Source organism: Cryptotermes secundus, unplaced genomic scaffold, assembly GCF_002891405.2.
Source record: "Cryptotermes secundus unplaced genomic scaffold, Csec_1.0 scaffold357, whole genome shotgun sequence".
Taxonomy (NCBI): Eukaryota; Metazoa; Arthropoda; class Insecta; order Blattodea; family Kalotermitidae; genus Cryptotermes; species Cryptotermes secundus.
In genome coordinates this window covers 408038-428641 of record NW_019727094.1, presented here as the reverse complement: position 1 = coordinate 428641, position 20604 = coordinate 408038, and the positions used below count along the sequence as shown (strand labels likewise).

The window sequence follows — 20604 nt, the reverse complement described above, 5'->3', positions numbered from 1 at the left end:
TATTGATTGGGCATAACTGGGTAGGGTTTACATGAAGACGGAAACGGAATGGTGTCTCCGAAACGTTGTGTTTTAAGTGAAAACAGTGTGTGTATAATGTTCACAGTTCGGTCCAAGACACTCAGGAATAAACTTGTTTGCTTTAAACCGATATAAATCGAAAAAAAGAAAGTGTTACTGCATTTTTGTACAAGCTGCAGAAACTGCCGAAATTGTTAGTTTTCTGAACACTTTAGAACTCCTGCTTACCAAGCAAAGATGAGGGCTTGAGCCCATTTCATGCTTAACTTGCAGGGTTTAAGGTGAATTCCGAATAAAAGTTTACCAGTCAAGGACAAGAATGTGACAACAATTCCCAAATTAAACTAAAGAAAATTTTATCATTTGGGGATATTTAAGTACAGGGGAACTACACACAAGAAAGAAACTGGCTTGATTGTTCGTAAGCTCCGGCTTGGTTCAACAACTCATTTCTTAACGAATATTCAAAATAATTCAATTTTTGCCGGTTTTTCCCCGAGCTACCAACCTGAGGCCGCAATCTTGGTCTGAACTGGAGCATCTATGAAGTTCAGCAAAGCCACTTCCTGGTCCACTGTTAGAATCTTTTAGTAATTATCAAAAATAATTAAATATTACACTTTCATTAATACTCGTAACCTCTTTCGCTTCAAAAATTCCATGTTTGCTTTTGCTCTAAACAGACTAAAGCACACTAATATTCAACTTTAGAAATAAAATCCAGAAGCCCAACTTCGCACTCGGAGTACAAAAGGTGACAATTTCCGGAAATTTCCGTTCCCAGCCTCTCTGCAGCGTAGTACTCACTATCCATGTAGGTTCTGCGGGCCTCCGTTGTTGTCGAGGGCCTAAAACAGAAGGGATATTCAGATCTGTGTAGAATACTTTTCTGACAATTATCATTTCAAAATAGAACTCTGCAGATTTGATTTGGTTCATCCTGGTCCGTCACACTAGCAATATTATAAAAAGTTATCAATTCCGTCCAGTGCGACTGATATTTTTCCCCCCTTTTTTATTCTTTCATCCTTGACATATTTCGGTCTAAGAGACCAACAGGGCTGCCCGAACAACAGGACAACAACATTAAAGGGTCCTCTTCGTCAAACAAAGGAACCATGACGTGGCAGACACTCAACTTCCTTTAAACAGAGGCAGTATAAAGGACACGGACCAAACTGGTTCTAAATTTTAACAGTCTTCTTAAACAAACTAATTATAATAATTTATAAATATTTTAATATATTCATTCACACCTCTCTAGTTGTTAAAGGATCAGGTTTTATATTCATGACAATGTAATGATATTGTATTTATGTATTGATATTGACCAATTCCCCCTCGTTGGTGTCTCCACCTTATCGTGGTGAGGGGGTTTGAGTATGCCAAGGACCCTGAGAGCTATACCAGCGGTAGCGTAGCTACTGGCAGGGCCTCTCTTGCTGGACTGGTCAAGGGTAGGCATCAGACGAAGAGAGACACCAAAAACTGATGCCGGAAGCAGCGTCATCATCAGCGACTTGAAGCACAGACCAAATGATGCTCGAGATGGTTCAAGTTCGTATAGCAACAGGCGTGACCAGAGTGGTTTGAATGGCTGTTGTTTTGGAAGAGACTGTGGACCTGTCGTCTGACAGATTACCGACGTAATCTGACGACGATGATGATGACTGACCAATTATATTTTAATAGTAGTTTCTGCCTGTATTGATAGATCCTTCTGAAGTTGGTCTCTCAAACCGAAACATGCCAAGGATGGAGGAATAAAAAGAAAAAAGACATTTATCAGTCACGGTGGACGGAATTGCTAGCTTTTGTAAGAGATCTGTAGGATTATACGAGTAATATTCTAGTTTGTAACTTCACTATAAAATGACACGTATAAGCATACTTCATTGGGAATGGCAGTATAACAGTCTGGCATATTCAGCTTCACGATATCAAGACACGGAGTTAAAGATATTGCTGTCGTGTAAGCAATTTACTTACCGATCAGGTTTGCACACATATGTAAGTTACCACCCAACCTCTATTGAAAGTGAACTTTGTTTGAACGTAGACCAATGCTGAATTCCATAGGATTTTTTACCGGCTCTGTTCTATTTTTATTATTATTGCATTACCTAATATCAGATCACCACTTAACCAGATGCAGCCGAACGTTGCCTTGAAGTGGCTATCATTTGAGCCCAGAGGATCCGGGTTTAATACTCGGCTCAAAAACCAAATCACATATATATGAGATTATCGCCATTTTCTCCAGTCTCTCATAGAAACATTTCGTTACGTCTCTTTCTCCACACATGCATCCATATCGTACTCCCAACCGACATTAACATCATCGTCGTTAAATAGACAATGAGACCAAAAATCATCAGTAGGAATGGACCAGCATTACGTTTAGATGACTATACATGTGGTTAAGTGAGCTTAACTCTTTGCGTCTCCGACTGTGAAGCAGGTTTTTTTTGAAAAACTATTTTTCACAGCCTAATCACTGGAAAAATAGGATTTGTCTTCACTGGTTCTACAGCCCATTGGGCCTTGGCCTCTGATTTTCAGTTTCATCATAATTTCATAGATGGTAGGACTCCTTGGACGGGTGATTAGCTTGTCGCAAGACCTCTACCTAAACACAGAGAAACACAAACAGAAAGTAATACTCGTAAATATACCATCCATGCCTTGTGTAGGATTCGAACCCACGATCCCGGTTTCCAAGCAAGCGAAGACAGTACATGCCTTCTTTTTTAATTCACTTAGTGGGGGGTGGAGTCCAACTGGGTCCACTCGGCACGGCTGCCACTGATTGGCCTATTGTACCTGTCCCGGGTGATTATGATGATGGAGAATTTGGTGGAATGAAGATTGGCAGGGGAAACTGAAGTACTCGGAGAAAACCAGCCCCAGTGCCACTTTGTCCAACACAAATTCCGCTTGACCAGACCTGGGGTCGAACCTGAGCTGCCGCGGTGGGAAGCCAGCGACTAACCGCTTGAACTATGGCGCAGCCCAGTACATGCCTTAGACCGCTCGGCAGACCGGCAGAAAGATAGGAAATGGTTGATTATGTTCTATCCAAATAAAGTTTTACTTCAAATCGAAGACGTTTAAGATCAGGCATCCATGTGCATGTTCCACTTTAGCTGGGGCGTCATAAAGCTTTGAATATCTTAATCCCTCAGCATCATCATTGATTTCAGTGTATTACAGATGTTACGAAGCGAGTCCTCCGTGACGATTTGGTAAACTGGGCCTTTAGTAGAGCCCAGAGCTGCATCACTGCCTCTGCAAGGGTCAGTAACTGGGCTCTATACTGAGGTATTCAAATCTGGTTTACAGCTTCACGTAATTTTCCTTCGACATTAATTTAATATTATTCTCCCATCTACGGCCATGTCTCCCACATTATTTCTTCCCTTCAATTTTCCCCACTAAACTGGATTCGTTGCCCTGACCACGTGATACTCTCTATCCGCTAAAGTTGGCACTAACTTCGCCGACAAGCGGCGGTCGCTAGGTCGGTATAGTTCGCTTGCGGACTAAAGCCAGTTTTTTCTGTATGTTAAATTTCTCTGTGCATATCCCCTTTCCCCACGCCTGCTGCATAATCTGCGCATCTCATAAAGTGTCACAAAATAACAGAATACAAATTGTCTAGACATCGCATATTTTAGTCTTCTGGAAAAGAAGAAGTGAATGAGATTTGAGGTTCCCACGACGGACAGTGTTATGATATTGTCTACTTGTATGTGACTCAGTGTAGTCTGGTAGATACCTACAGACATTTCGATGGAGGATGTTGTCTGCATTTTTATGATAGAAGAGTAAAGGGTTTCTTCTTCTATTCCGAAGACGCAGGCTATGTTTTTCTACAAAATTGCAGCAAATATCCATCAGACTATTGCCTCATATTCCAGATGGCAGTACTCTACATAGGCGCCGGTATGTCGATATAAATCTTGCATTATTTAGACAGAATTGCATATATTGTTCGGTTTTGTGAAAACAACTGGAGGAAGGCATTTGTCATCAGTCATACAGACTGATTTATGGGTCAGAAGCGGTAGTAATTATACCGTAAGGTCTGATATATGTGTTTAATATTTCTCAGATAGATATGATAGTCATGATCAGTACCCACTGTTCAAAGTGTGAGCTCGCTTTTGTCTTTTGAATCACTGGTCTGAAGATACTCACGTGAGCAGAACATGCAGCACCTCTCCAGCCAGGCCATTGTGTTGCAGTGTTGTGTCTGCGGCCTCACAGATGGCTCTGAGAACGCAGGCTCGTCCGTCCAACCCCAGTCTGAGAACAATTGCATAATGTTTCATTAAAAACACACTATTCACAATATTACGGCGTACTAAACCTGCACAATACGGAATTTAATAATTTTAAATCTTAACCAAATGTATTAAGGCTATTGAATCAAAGAGTACGAGATGGGCAAGACATGTAGCACATACGAAATTAGAAATACACGCAAAATTGAGTCGTAAATCACCAAGGGAAGAGACTACTTCGAAGACCTAGGCGTTGATGGGAGGATAATATCAAAGGATTATTTAAGAAATTATATTAAGGATGTGAACTGAATTCATCCGACTGAGGATAGGTTTTATTGGGAGGCAGTTGTTGTGGCTGTTGAGAATACGATAATGAAATTTCGGGTTCAATAAAATGTGAGGGATCTCTTGACCCGATGATGGATTATTGGTTTTTCAAGAAGGGCTGTTCTTCTCGGATCACTATTGGTGATCAGCTCTTTGATAATATAGCTAGAAAGTTCAAAGGAAGCAACTCTTTGATGTAATTACGAATTCTCTGTCCTGTATCTGTGAAACAATTTTAAATTCATTTTGGTGTTCGAGTTGTACGCTGTAGTACAAGTTAATGCACTAGAATTCTGCATGCTCTTACAGCTGAATGCCCAGCCCATCATAACAGCCGAAATCATATTGACTGTCCTGTACACAGTGTGACCCGTTTCTAGTGTCTCGCAATCGGCTAATTTCTTTATCCCTGCTCTGTTACATTGATACATATTTCAAATAAATTTACTGTATTTTATTCACCTTGTAGTTTTGCCCTTTAGACTTCTGTGGTAATTATGTGTACCATCTGCTTTAACATACCAAAACTCTCCATTCTGCTTATAAAATGTATTTGTGTTTTTCGTATATTTATCATGATAAACATAGTGTTTCCTTCTAAACAACATTTTAAACCGCTGATAATTATACTGGATGACATAATATTTTTCTTATGATGTACGAACTGAATGTTTATTTACTAAGTAAAAGATATTCAGCCCAAAGTGTTACATTAACATGAACTCAAAATTACAGAATGGCCCAAAACTCATTTAACCTAAAATATTTTCTCGACTGATGGGAAAATTCAGATATAAATTTGCCATTAATTCTGTGCTATTGTGTCGTGGTGTTGTGAGTTGTTCATTCAAAGTGAAGGGTTTCCTCTTTTAACAATTTTTATAAACTCAGAAAACAGTAAAGTAGCATCTAACGTATTTTTACTTAAAATTTACTAAGCAGTTAATTAAATTTCTGACCAACCTGTATATTTATTAGATTTATTGTAAATTTTTATATATTTTTTTACTTTGTTTAGTGAGTATTTATTATTGAAATTCCCCATAACAATTTATGTCAGAAATTAATCGATGTATCACATATAAGAAAGTGTAAATGCTTTGAGTGTCTGGAGTTTTCTTACGTTTTATGGACCCATGTACCTGCTACAGGCTGCCTCCAGCATGGAATAAATATCCCATCGTGAAGTCTTTGAAACACTTCGGCGCTCGCGGTTAAATACAGAATCCAGATATACGGAAGAGTTCGTGGGGACGCCATAGAGGAACTTGACCACTGTTCCCATGGTGAGTGACTGATCTTGAATCAGTATTGGCAGACCAAACCCCATTATCATCTGTGGAGAGAAAAAGACTCGACTAGTTATGATATTTTGTGAGATACTCCTAAGTCCTCAGCTGCTCAGGAAACTGGAATACAGAGGTTCTTTATTATATTAAAAACACTAAAATGTAACGAATCCTCAAATAGTTGAATCTGTGTTACATGGTCACAAGAATAAACTCCATTTGAAGATTACTAACTTCTCGGATATAACACTGCGTAGTACGTTGAAAGTCAACTAACGTTTCGGAGGAATACGAAGGGGTANAGCTCCACAATTTCTTCAATGGTCCGTCGTCGATCTTCCTTGATGATTTCACGAATTTTTTCAACATTTTCATGTGTTCGGGCCGTGGAAGGACGACCAGAACGAAGTTTGTCATCAATTGACATTTCACCATTTTTGAAACGGGAAAACTACTCAAACACTTGAGTTTTCCCCATAGCATCGTCTTTGTACGCCGTTTTTAACATTTCAAGAGTTTCTGTTCCACTTTTCCCGAGCAAAAAGCAGAATTTCACCTCCGCACGCTGTTCACGAAAATGAGCCATTGCAAAAACGACGATCACACAAAACAGTTGTCACTATAAACTCTGCCGAAACTAGTAATTACCTTCTGAAGCAACGGTAGTCGGCTTATCGACTCAGGAATGTTAGCTCTATGGGCCCATAGCGGCAAAACGCAGTACTACAAAAGCTCTGTCCACAAAAAAATTAGTTCAGTTTCTTTTGGGTACCCCATCCTATATCGCCTCAATCTTCAGAGACGAAAAATAGGTCGAAATGTCAGTATATAGCAATACCTCGCATAGTCCGGCTTCGATCAGTTCGGATTCACTATAGTCCGGTTTGAAAATGTAAAAACAAACTAAATTTTAATTGAGCAAAATAAAAATAAATTCGAAATAAGTACACAACATTATTTTTAATACATAAATGTTCGGGTTTTCCCTTTATACAGTTAAGTCTCTTTTTGTGCGGTTTATTTTTATGTGGTTTTAAAGTTATGCGATGCGATACATATTTCAGTTTTTCCTGGGGTTCCCCGCTCTATATGTATGTACCTATGCTCGGGTCGTTCGTTCTTGAGCTCTGACAGCTATAGCTGGAGGAGGTGGGGAGAGCACTGCTTTAACGGAATTTTGGAAGAGCTTCAACAAACGTTATCGACAATATAGGCGAAGCAAGGCATGAATTAACGGCAAGCAATATGGGGCAAGTATGGAAACATATCATACGACATTGTGCGAATGATTTCATTGGTTTTGAAACTCATTTTGCTGAAATCACTATTAACATAGTGGAAATTGGACAGCAACTTTGTTTCAATGAGTTAGATTTCATCAACTTAATTGAGTGCATCAAAGCGAACACTAATGAACTAGATAATGAAAAACTTATTAACACAGATGATCAACAGGCTTATGAAGACAATGACGACTGTGTTGAAGTGCCTGCACGAGAATTAACATCTGAACAAATATAAAAAATTATTGGAATGGTTGAAACCTTGTCAGAGCATATTATGGAAGTTGATCCCAATATTGAACGTAGCCTTTCAATTCGCGGAACGATAAACAGTGCAATTCGTTGCTAATTGCGAAAAATATTAATTTTTTAAAATTATTTCTAATAAAGACATTTGAATCTATTAATCGCGTTTTATTTATTGAAAAACGGAGAAATGTTTTTGGAACCAATTGTCATTTTTTGTATGTGTTTATTTCCTCGATTAGTCTGGTTTCAAACAGCCCGGGATATTGGCGGAACCGATTACCTGGACTATGCGAGGTATTGCTGTACTTTTAACGGACTACACAGTGCTGTAACCCAGAAGGTAGTACTCTTCATAAGGACCACTGTGAGAACCACAAGTCATATATACAACTCTATTTGTTCCAGAAACTACTTGTACTTTGCTCCCAGTGCTATTGTAATTTATAAAATAAAATATGGAACTGAAATATTTTAGTGTAGTCATTCCCACAGAAGAACAACAATACGTTTCAAGAATACAACGAATACATCAGCATTGTTGCTTGATAAGAAATCTCTGAATAGTGCTATAAGTAAAATTCATGAAATTCACGTAATTTATTTCTCGGGCAATATTCAAAGATGTCATGAACTAAAAGATACGGAATTTCTTGACTCGCTCAAGGACATTTAGCTTCTCGAGAAGAGTTCTAACCCATGGAATCAGTTAGTTACTTATTGGAGAGGGTGGGTTTCCCCATGCACTGAGACCTGTATTGGTCCATTGTGCTTCCCTCTATGATTTCTACCAGTCTCTATATCCTACCGGTACTGGTGCTTACCATCAGTCCCGCCCAGCCAGCGAGACCGGCTCTACTAGCTGAGAGGTATCAGTAATGCTTCCCCCATCTACCAGAGGTATTAGAGACTGCTGTTGGGCGGGAAACGTCCGTTAATTTGGCTCAGTGACCTCCTTTGGAGATATGAGGTTCTTTTACGTGCCGTAAAGCTACGACACGGGACCCACGGCTTAAAGTCCCTCCCGGAGGACTTGTTCCCTGAATTTTTCCGCCCTTAAAAATTCGACGACCTCCGCCGGGTATTTGAACCCGCGTACTACGAGTCATGAGGTGGGAACGTTACCTCTAGACTACGGAGGCCGCTTATGGAATCAGTTAATCAAAGGATCCTGGAAACTGAGGATTTCCATTAAGCACATAAGTGCCAAATGTCGACATTTTCGACACCCACAAAGCTCGCTGTATCATATACAGTCGAGAGAAGCAGAAGAAAGCTTTTCGCTAAATTTAAATTTCTGTGGTAGTTCTCATTCACTTCATTTGCCCATGACAAAAAGCAGTTCTGAGAGTGGGATTTAAAGCTGATACTTCCATGTTTGTAGGATTCAGGATCAGTTCAGGTGCCTAGAGCAGCCACTGAGATGAAAAGTTAGTGGAGTAATAAGAGAAGAGGCCTAAGGCGTGAAGGAGAACAGCATCCCCTAAAATCAATACGTCACCCATTGCATGGGAACAACATTCACAGAATCTGCATAATTCTGTGTAACACTGTGACGTGCGTTTATACTCTGGAAAGAAGATGGCCGACTCATGCTCTTTTCTGAAAGACAAAAACAAAGTTTCTTCTGAGATAGACAATGTATTTTATTAACTTCTGTATCCCAACACAAAGTCCTTCATTGCAAATTATACCAAGATGTAAAGGTAAAGCTATTCCTGTAACTGGCCGTGGAGGTCCATAGGGTTGTGAGAGATTGAAGCTCACACATCTTCTAGACAGTCGACTAACAGATGGCAGTAAGGTTGCCAGCCTTACGCGCCGGTCGCCCTTTACCCCTAGGAAGATTCCTGGCACTCATTTCTGTTAGAGGTTGAATCGACCCCAGGGCCATAATGCTACTGGAAGGATTAGGTAAATTAAAAAATGTCCACCTAATCGGGACTCGAACCTGCCACCTTCCGGCTTGTAGCAAAGTGCCTCAACCAACTACGCCACCACGTGCACCATAACAAGGTATTTACTTGAAATTACCAGGATATAGAGAATAAATTTCAATAATATTTTTTATTCGGTCAAAATTTTTTCTAGATAATAGTGCACCAGGGAGGTAACAGATGGTAGAAGAGTAAGCTGAACTCAATTTGTGATAAATACCTCCATAGGTATACCCATTTTCTTACATACTTGCTACATATGTATAGTTCTCTATGCATATTGTATACATATATACATTATACGCATGCACACACACACACACACACACATATATATATAAATTTATATGTACATATGTAACATTCATACAAACATACACACATACTCTGAACTATTCACCTACAGGGCGCGTTTTATTACTGGAAAAATATATACAGATTATTGTAGCTGTTGTTTTTACATAGAAATTACATTACATTATTTAGAAATTGTTTTTGTGTATAAAGAGCTTTAGACACGTGTTAGTCTTGAAGTAATTACTTTTTTACATTTCACTAATATCCAGGAAGAATGTATTAATCCTCTATATTAAATCCAGTTTTCTCTCCGGATTGAAATGATGATTGTCCGATTTTTATTTACTGTGGGATCGAAAAATCCGAGAAACATGAAAATGGCCCTCTCGGAAACAAAGACATGGGTGGGAGGATAATACTAATATTAATTACACAGAAATGGAGTGTGGTGCCATGGAAGGGGCCCGATGACGTCAAAACAAAACTAAAAACAAAAATAGAATTTCACACACAGAACCACTATAACCAAAGAATTGCACTGGCTGCGGCCTACATCAACGTATCTTTAAAAACATTAGTTTTGACTTTTATAAGAACTTGATGACTCTCGTACTTTTATTCTTTTTATTTTTACACATTATTTCTAAAATGTCCAGTAATATGGTGCAACCTCTGATGATAGCCTTTTAAAACTGAGACATGTCGAGACCTATACAAGAAGCCATCACCTTAAGAAAATAAACTAGTTATGCTCAGATGGTAACTCACGTCTTAATGCAATTGGAATGTAACATTTGATCATCTCAGAGCAATGAAATTTAAAATTTCAGCTTTCTGAAATGTGACACCGTATAATCCGATAGATGGTAACCCTTCTGAATTGTTATGTCGCCTGGTCTGTTAGAACTTACAAGACTGCGCCACAGTTTATTCCCGAAGTCCTCAATCTTGAGGTTAATTGGTTATTTACTTTACTTGTTTCGATGCTGTTAGCTAGTTAAGTAGTCAGTTACTTATTTCATTAGTTGGATACTGTGGCCGACTATTGGCGTTTCTGTAGGCATTTCGGAAACCGCAATATTTCGATAGGTGTCACTATTACCTCAGCAAAACTTCCGTTATCAGGATAGACCAGGAAGCGACGCTTCCTGGATTGCTTCGTTCCGTGAGTTAAATTGACTTTCGAGACTTCATTTCCACCTGACGTCTCACTAGCTAGGCATTCTATGATACAGCAGTACAGAAGGACGTATCGATGTAGAGCTCTGGATATCACCATCGCGAACTCTGTGTTCTGGTACCTAAGGAAAAGAGGATAAACCTTTCACAACAAAACATTTCATGCTTAACTGATTTCATTACTACGCTTTTGTATTCTAAATTGCTTTGCAATATTACAAGTTTATATATGCCTGAAAAAATTGCTAACTTATGATGAAACAGGGGAGAAGTTTAAATTATGGAAATCATAATCATCATAATTTCTTTCTTTTAGCGCTACACCCCAAATTTGGGCCTTGGCCTACCTCAGTGAAACTCTCAGTTTCACTTCGGTTTACTAGATTTTAGACGTTCGGTAGGGCTCCTTGGGCAAGGCCTCTACCTGTACATAAACACGGAAAAACGCATATACACACAAACACCAAACATCCAATTCCTTGTGCGGGATTCGAACCCATGTTCCCGGCTTCCGAACGAGCGAAAACAATATATGCCTTAGACAGCGCGACTACCGTGAACGGAAATCATCATCATCATCATAATCACTTAGATATAAATTTAATAATCCCGTCTATTTAAAAAAATAAAATATGGGCATAAAGATCAATAATCCAATCTGGTTTTCACATTTGCTTTTCTAAAATCGTATTATCCTTTCTGGAAAACATCGGCCTCATAATTGATTTTTGTAGAAATTTTCGTCTAAAATATATGGTCATTCTGTATACAATTCATTCTATGTATCCGATTATCCTATTTTTTTTCCACTTAATCCCTCCTATCAAATTTAAACATTATGAACTGCAAAGTTTATCATTATGTTGCTTCCTGTATTCTCCAGTCACTGAATCCTGTTATAATATAACTGCGTCTAACCATTATGTATAGAGGCCTCCGTAGTCTAGAGGTAACGTTCCCACGTCATGACTCGTGGTACGCGGGTTCAAATACCCGGCGGAGGTCGTCGAATTTTTAAGGGCGGAAAAATTCAGGGAACAAGTCCTCCGAGACGGACTTTAAGCTGTGTGTCCCGTGTCGTAACTTTACGGCATGTAAGAAACCTCATATACCCAAAGGGGATCACTGAGCCAAATTCCAGGACTTTTCCCGCCAAACAACAGTCTTTAAGGCCTCTGATAGATGGGGGAAGCATTACAGATACCGCTAAGCAAGTGGCCGAACTCGCTTGCTCGGCGGGACTGATGGTACGCACCATTTATCGGTAGGGTATGAAGACTGGTAGAATATCATAGAGGGAAGCACAATGGACCAATACTGGTCTAAGTGCATGGGGAAACCCACCCTCTCTAAATAACTAACTAACCATTATGTATCCTAGTAATCACGCATACTTTGTTGTTGTTGTTGTTGTTAGCAGCCCTTTCTTCTTTCAAAACATTTCGAACTAACACTAGCATTACGCTATGAAGACGTATGGGGGAGTGGGTGTCTACGTCCACGTTTTCTTCACCTCGGCACTAGCTGAAGGTGAGTGTCCAGCTTCGCACTCCGGCCGCTTTACTCCCGGGAAAGTTCCCCCTGTACTTAGTGGATGGGAGTTTGGGGTACCCCAGAGCCGGTCTGGACTACACGGAGAAGAGAACATTCTTGACCCTACCGCGACTAGAACTTCAACCCCTCTGTCGTCCAGCCCGTAGCCAGTCGCCATGCCGACTGCGCTGTCCAGGCTCCGTATATCCCAAATAGCGCTTTATATTGTCGGTATTATTCCCTTTGTATTTCGGTGTATAACAACTGAAATATGAGTTATTTTGTGAGCGGAATAGCCGTTGATATTCACGTACTTATACTCCCTTGAGACATATAATTTCTTTAGCCAGTAGTTCAAATGAACATAATTGGTAAATATTCTTGAACATTCTTGCTAAAACATTAACTTATATCATAATAGAAAATTTGCAGAAACACAATTGCGTCTCAGAGTTTTACAGATATGATTCACAAGGTCATACAAAGTCATGAGAATTTTAAACAACTCCCATTTTATAAGGAAAAATATGTATTTGGTATACTTTGCTCCTGCTTCTTTCTGTTGGCCCCCAGATACATTTATCTTCTGTCTACAACCTGCCAAACTTATCTATAATGTGTATTTTTGCCAACAGTTTTACACAGTGTGTCTGCTTTTACCGGTTCTCGCGATCACTTCGCTTGCAGATTTCTTATATTTTTTCTTCTACCCTGAAGATGGAGGCGATATGTTCCTCCGAAACGTCGGTTAACACCACATATACACGGTGCCAAATTCCAGAAGACTGCTTTCTTCATAGTCACCGCCGTGAAAGCCTCAAATCTTACATTGCATAGATTTACTCACGTTTGGATTTGCTATAGACAAATCTATCGCATATGAGTCCTACAGGAATTTTGCAAGGGTGCGTGGCTTAACGCTTTCAGACACTTTGCTGTTATCGAGGGCAAAAGAATATTAACCTCGTGACCGAATATAACATAAGGCTGTCTTGAGAGGAAGTGTGTAAACAGTCAGGAATTAATTACAGATGAAAACACATACACAGTTTGAATTAAAACACATTTTGATTCTCACACATTATCCGCCAATATGTATGGCTTGGAAAATTATAAAATATTTCAGGCATCACAGAACTGTTTCCTCAAAAGTTGGTTATATTATCTTTTTCTGGACTGCACCTATAAAGAACAGGAATTCTTATTCTTTATACGAAATGTAATTTTCTTGGTAATAAGAGATGAAGGACCCGTTTAAGTTAAACGCGAAATCTGGTATAACATATACTTTTTTCTCCCATCTTTTAGAATCTGAAAATATTGTAAATATGTTTTAAGCATCCTTTGGAAGAAATCAAGAAATAAAATTATTTATTTATTTCATTGGCGCTACAGCCCTCATGTGGGCCCAGGCGTACCTCCATGAAACTATCCGTTTCACTTCGGTTTTACTAGGTCTTAGACATATGGTAGGACTCCTTGGGCGGGTGATCAGCTCGTGGCAAGGCCTCTACCTGTATATAAACACAGAAAAAGGCACACAAACATCCATGTCCTGAGTGGGATTCAAACCACGATCCCGGCTTCCGAACAAGCGAAGACAGTGCATGCCTTAGACAGCTCGGCTAACATGACCGGCAAAATTATTTATTTACTGCTAAAAAACCGCGGATAATAGCAGCCTTTATTAGCCCTCTACTTTTTCAGACGGACATATAATATAGAAAACAGAATCTTTGTTCAGATATTCTTCAGCGTTTTATTTCTAGAAATATATTAAATCAATAATTTTCTTAATTCTCTGTCATAGTGGGTGAATCTGAATATATTTATTTCATTAAATTTATTTTCTCTGTGTTCTTTTTTTCTCCTTCACACAATTTAGAAGATGAACTACTCTTTCATATAACTTTGAGCACCTTGTGATATGTATAAGAATTTCTGACACAAATTTTCGCATTCCAGGAAAGAAATTTTCAGAGGGACCAGTCACAACAAAGCATTTCGTTCACTTGCCCTTAATAAAGCATTTAGGCCGGAAATCATGAACATTCTGTGCACACAGATTGTCTTTTACAAATCTTCACACAATACGAAAGACCAAGTTCGTAAATTCAGCCTTCTCAATATTATAAATGTCATGCACTGAATTTAAGTGTACTTACTATTTTTCGATGTATCGCCGTTATACTCTGATGGTAAACTGAGCTGTGTATGTCTATTTTAGAAGACAATTAAACGTGGGCGCTAGGAAATTATAATGTTCTATCACTACTCCAGATGCAAGCTACAGATGATTGGCTCACACCCGACGGTTTCAAAGTTTCAATGTTCTACGAGTGGGGAACTCGCTACTGTAACATTCATACGTCATGTTGTAGTAATTTACCAAGCATCAAGCTAGAATTGTAGAATGTTTGCTTTCCTCAACAAGTTCAGTTAGAATGGATGTTAGTTTACTCAGTCTTGAAGTGGTGTACAGCTCGCTCTATGAACGGTGGCAGAATATAACAACACAGAAACAAGATGACCGCAGCGGATGTCCTGTATTGGGCCTCATGCAGTTCAGTACAACATATCAACTATTTACTATGAAGAAAGCAGTCTTCTGGGATGTGGCACCGTGTAGATGTGGTGTTAACCGACGTTTCGGAGGAACATATCGCTTCCATCTTCAGGGTAGAAGGGAAAATAAGAGATCCGCAAGCGAAGAGACCGTGAGAATCGGTACAAGCTTGTACCGGTTCTCACATTCCTCCGAAACGTCGGTTAACACCACATCTACACGGTGCCACATCCCAGAAGATTGCTTTCTTCATAGTCACCGTCGTGAAAACCTCAAATCTTACAAATTATTTACTAATTCACTTAGTCATGGAGCTGAGCCCTTCTTAAGAAGCTGCCAATTGGGCAGCTATTCAAGAACTTCTCTGCATTATATGGGACCCAAATGTTCGTTACTGTGTTCACAAGAGCACTCCACTGGTCCCTATCCCAAGCCAGATGAATCCAGTCAACACCACCACATAACTATTTACTAATTTTATTTTTCCTTGGCACTACAGCCCCAGTGGGCCTAGGCCTACCTCCATGAACTTCTCCGTTCACTTCGGTTTTTCTAGATCTTACACATTCGGTAGAACTCCTTGGGCGGGTGATCAGCTCGTCGCAAGGCAAACACAGAAAAACGCACAGACACAAACTAAACATCCATGCCCTGGGTGGGATTCGAAACCACGATCCCGGTTTCCAAGCGAGCGAAGACAGTACATGCCTTAGACCGCTCGGCTACCGTGGCCGGCGTATTTACTAATTACAAATGTTAATACTAATACTGTCTCACTTCTTATGCTCGGACTCCGAAATGTTCTTTCTATGAATCTGTATTTCGGGTACTATATTCAGTTCTACATATACGCACACTGCCTATTACATTCATTGTTGAATAATCCTGGCGATTTCCTTCGTCAAATTTTAGAATAAAAATTGCAACTTTTGCCGTAATTAGTAATAACAACAGTGACACACTTAATGAAGGTTCCATATTTTCGATGAGTCTTAATTTTGAAATTAATATAATGAACCTATTAATTTATAATTATTTACTAACAGTGTAATAATTTCATCAATGTTATAGTTATTATAGACCGCCTCTGTGGCCTAGTGATCAGAGTTGCTGCCTACAGACCCAGAGGTCCCGGGTTCGATTCCCGGCGCTACGGGTTTTCTGAGGAGTAGTGAGTCTGGAAAAGGGTCCACTCGTCCTTGTGACGATAATTGAGGAGCTATTTCAAGGAAACAGTGGTTCCGGTCTAGAAAACAGAGATTAACGACCGTGGGGATTCGTTGTGCTGACTACACGACATCCTCTATCCGCTAAAAGGTGGCACTAACTACGCCGACAAGCGGCTGTCGCTCGGTTGGTATGGTTCGTTTACGGACTACAGACCACGGAGTTTGTTTTGTATAGTTATTATAACTGTTGTAATTATTATGATTATTTATTTTGTCAGTGCCTCCATTTCACCCCTTTCATGGCAAATAATATGGGAAATATTATCAGAGGGATGTGTTATCGGTCTCTTTTCCTGCCACATGCTTTTCATGCAAACAACGCCATAACCTCTCTAACAGTCCTCGGAGATGTGATGCTTCAGGTTTTATAACGAGCTGACTGTGGAAAGTACTGTCTTCTGCTGTACTGTACTGTAATTCTCTTCGTCTATGTACACCACGCCACCTGTTATCAACATAATTTCCTTTATATCCCCTTTACTAAATCACAAAAAAGCTGCATGTTCATACCTGAAGGGGCAGCTTTGAACATCACACGGAAACATAATGGAAAATAATAACCTACAAGAAGCTTAAGTTCCCCCTTGCAGGCCTGTTCATTCACCGTTACTCATTGAAGCCTAAGCATCACTGTTAATCCAGCTTTGAACAGTACATACACGGAAGCAATTTACAGCATCTTTTTCAGGTTTTCATTGAAGAAAATTGTTGTGGTTGGTTTCTCGACATCATCCCCCGTTGTTTGGCTTGTCAGGTTCGTTCCCCCCACAGATCCCTTCACCAATATTGATACAATTAGATTCTTATAGCACAACTTAATAACCGTGATGGGGAACACTGCATAGTGAGGAGCTTCATAACTTGTACTCTTCTCCAAGTATAATTAGAATGATCAAGTCAAGGAGGATGAGGTGGGCAGGTCATGTAGCACGAATGGGGGGGAAGCGAAAGCCATAAAGAAAGGTAACACTGGGAAGAGCAAGGCGTAGGTAGGTGGACAATATTAAAAGGAATCTTAGAGAGACAGAATGGGATGGTATGGCTTGAATAGATTTGGTTCAGGATAGGGACCAGTGGAGGGCTCTTGTGAACACGGCGATGAACCTTCGGGTTCCATAAAATGCTGGGAATTTCTTGAGTAGCAGCACAATTAGCAGCTCCTCAAGGAGGGCTCAGCTCCAGTAGTGAGTGAACTTACATAACCACGAATCAGTGACTAACTCTATGGAGAAGAAGGCTTCTTGAGAAGTTAATAGCTCAGTTGGTAAAAAAATATAAAACCTTTCATTAAACCCGAAAGCCGGTTGCCTTATTCGCAAGAACCAGCCACTGGACTTTATTCTGAGAGAAATCAGACCACTTGACACCCTCACGCCCTAAATCTTAAAGATTAATTTTAATATTATACTCCCATTTACACCCAAGTCTCCCGTATGTACTCTCTCCGTCAGGTTGTCCGATTAAAATAGCACACGCTTTTTGTCCTTACCATTAATTTCTGCACATCCCGTTCATATTGCAGCGTGTAGAACCGTTGCTGAGTAGCGACCTCGAAACCAACAGCGGAACATCATTAGCTACTAAGCAATCGAATCTTAATAAACAAGTATACGTAGCCGCTACTGGGTACCGCATTCTGAATCAAACACGTTCCCACGGAAACGATTAGAGTACAAAAATAAACGGTGTTTTCTATGGAGTCCGTTGCTAGATGTTATAACAGACAATTTCAGAAGTTAGTCAGTTGTAAGGGAGTCTGTGAAGAGAAGGCTTTGTCGGTGTAGTTGAAGAATCCCTACGGTTAGAAGCCGTTACCAGGGAACGACTGGTGAAGACACAGCAGACTGAAAAGTTTTAACATACGAGTATGCTGCAGTGATTTGCAAAGTGTGGAAATTAGCAATAGTGTCAAAATTATTTGTATTTACTGCTTGTAAGTAGTCAATAATGCTTATATCATCCAAACCCCTTCGAGAGTCACTCTGACACGTGACAGTATCATCCTCCATTCTCTCAATAGTTCTAAAAATGCTGTAGTTAATGAAATGTAGAATTCATGAAATTCTTAGCTTTGAAAAGTTCTCCAGCCTCAAATCACTTTCTCTGTCTTAGATTAACTCCTGATTGGGGGGGGGTAAGAAACCGAGTTTAACAAACAAACAGAAATTCCATGGTTTTAGTTCGCAAGCGAATTATGCCGACCGAGCGACCGCCACTTGTCAGCGAAGTTAGTGCCAAATTTAGCGGATAGAGGGTATCGCGTGGTCATCGCAACGGATCCCCACGGCACGGCAGTTAATTTCGGTTTTCTAGACCGGAACCGCTATTTCCTTGAAATAGTTCCTCAATTATCACCACGAAGCTGAGTGGACCTCGTTCCAGACCCACTATTTCTCAGAAAAACAATCTGGTAGCGCCGGGAATCGAACCCGGACCTCTAGATCTGTAGCCAGGAACTCTGTTCACTAGACCACGGAGGATGAGAAGTAAAGGTGCAGACTGTATATCCAGCTTTCATAATATACGTAATGTGGACGCAGGCCCAGTGATATTTTGCACACGTAGCGCGGATCTTACTGAGTAGTCCAACAAGCCACGTATTCTATAGGCTTAGTTAGTTAGTTAGTTAGTTAGTTAGTTAGTTATTTAGAGAGGGTGGGTTTCCCCATGCACCGCGACCAGTTTGATCTATTGTGCTTCCCTCTATGATATTCTACCAGTCTCTATACCCTACCGATAATTGGTGCGTACCATCAGTCCCGCCGAGCAAGCGAGTTCGGCCACTTGCTTAGCGGTGTCTATAATGCTTCCCCCATCTATCAGAGGCCTTACAGACTGTAGTTGGGCGGGAAACGTCCTGGAATTTGGCTCAGTGATCCCATTTGGGGATATGAGGTTCTTTTACGTGCCGTAAAGTTACGACACGGGACACACAGCTTAAAGTCCCTCCCGGAGGACTTGATCCCCTCAAAAATTCGACGACCTCCGCCGGGTATTTGAACCCGCGTATTACGAGTCATGAAGTGGGAACGTTACCTCTAGACTACGGAGGCCGCTTTATATAGGCTTACTCTTCCTTCTGGATGATTATGGACTGTCTATAACATGGCGGATGACGTAACAAAGCAACACTTGTCCCGTTTTTACTGTCGGCTTGTCCAGCCATACTATGCAGAGTTCAAATTACATCTTAATAATATTCAGTCAGGAATTTTAACAGAACAATGACTGATGTTTAGATGTATTAAGTCACATGTTACAGTACGGATGGCAGTCCTTAAACCATGCGTCATGCTCATAAGAAGTGCCACCAAGTGTGTGTAATTCATCGGAGTACTACAAATGTAAGAGTGGTTGGAAATTGTCCTGTAAATAGTGGTTGAAGGACAAAATAGTTATAGACGAAAATATTAAGTTTAAGCAGACATTAGTACAAGACACAAGATGGCAAATAATGTAATAGCTTAGCGTAAATAACGAACCTGAAGATGACACTATGTTGCCGAAACATGTAGTAAGAAGCGACATATGGAATTGGGTGCACTACAAGAGGGCCATTACATACGTATCATTGATGAAAATCAGTGCAACAGGATGCTAAAATACAACATTATGAATAGAACAAGAATGAATATTTTATGTTTCAATTATATTATTTTTTACTTCTACTCCGTGAAGTGGGACTGAAATTAAACGGGACACATCAGCCGTTGGTCTATGCCGATGGTGTGAATCTACTGGGTGATAATATAACCATAAGGAAAAATACACAAACTTTAATTGACGCAAGTAAAGAGGTTGGCCTGGAAGTAAACACAGAAAAGACTAAGTACATGTTGCTGCCTCGTCACCAAAATGCAAGGTAAAATCATGAAATGAAGATAGGAAACAGATGTTTTGAAAATGTGGCACAGTTCAGATATTTGGGGACGACGATAACAAATCAAAACCTGATTCAGGAGGAAATTAAGATGAGATTGAACTCGGGTAATGCTTGCTACCATTCAGTCCAGAACCTTTTGTCTTCTCGTCTGCTGTTCAAAAACATAAAAATTAGAATTTAAAAAACTATAATTTTGCCTGTGGTTCTGTATGGGTGTGAAACCTGGTCTCTGAATTTAAGGGAAGAACATAGACTGAGGGTGTTTGGGAACAGGGTGTTGAGGAGAATATTTGGAACGAAGAGGGATGAAGTGACAGGAAGTTGGAGAAAACTTCATAATGAGGAGCTTCATAACTTGTACTCTTCTCCAAGTATAATTAGAATGATCAAGTCAAGGAGGATGAGGTGGGAAGGGCATGTAGCACAAATTGGGGAGAAGAGGAATACATATAGGATATTGGTGGGAAAGCCAGAAGGAAGGAGACCACTGGAAAGACCAAGGTGTAGATGGGCCGACATGGATCT

General features: G+C 40.0%; 1 protein-coding gene across 1 annotated transcript; it reads right to left on the bottom strand.

Moving 5' to 3' along the window:
• On the bottom strand, positions 1-14597 carry LOC111864373. Its single transcript, XM_023851584.2, has 5 exons — positions 14567-14597; positions 10792-10990; positions 5780-5973; positions 4222-4329; positions 1-869 (listed from the first exon to the last, which is right to left on the bottom strand). Exons 2-5 carry the CDS (start codon positions 10966-10968, stop codon positions 716-718), a joined length of 633 nt encoding a protein of 210 aa, XP_023707352.2. The 5' UTR covers positions 10969-10990; positions 14567-14597; the 3' UTR covers positions 1-715.
• Positions 14598-20604: the final 6007 nt, after the last annotated feature.

Excerpts from the sequence above, each read along its gene's own strand:
- LOC111864373 (XM_023851584.2), bottom strand. The coding sequence starts at position 10,968 with ATGGTGATATCCAGAGCTCTACATCGATACGTCCTTCTGTACTGCTGT. Across the intron at positions 5,974-10,791 it reads ATAACGGAAGTTTTGCTGAG|ATGATAATGGGGTTTGGTCT; the intron begins GTAATAGTGACA and ends TTCTCTCCACAG. Across the intron at positions 4,330-5,779 it reads CTGGAGGCAGCCTGTAGCAG|ACTGGGGTTGGACGGACGAG; the intron begins GTACATGGGTCC and ends AATTGTTCTCAG.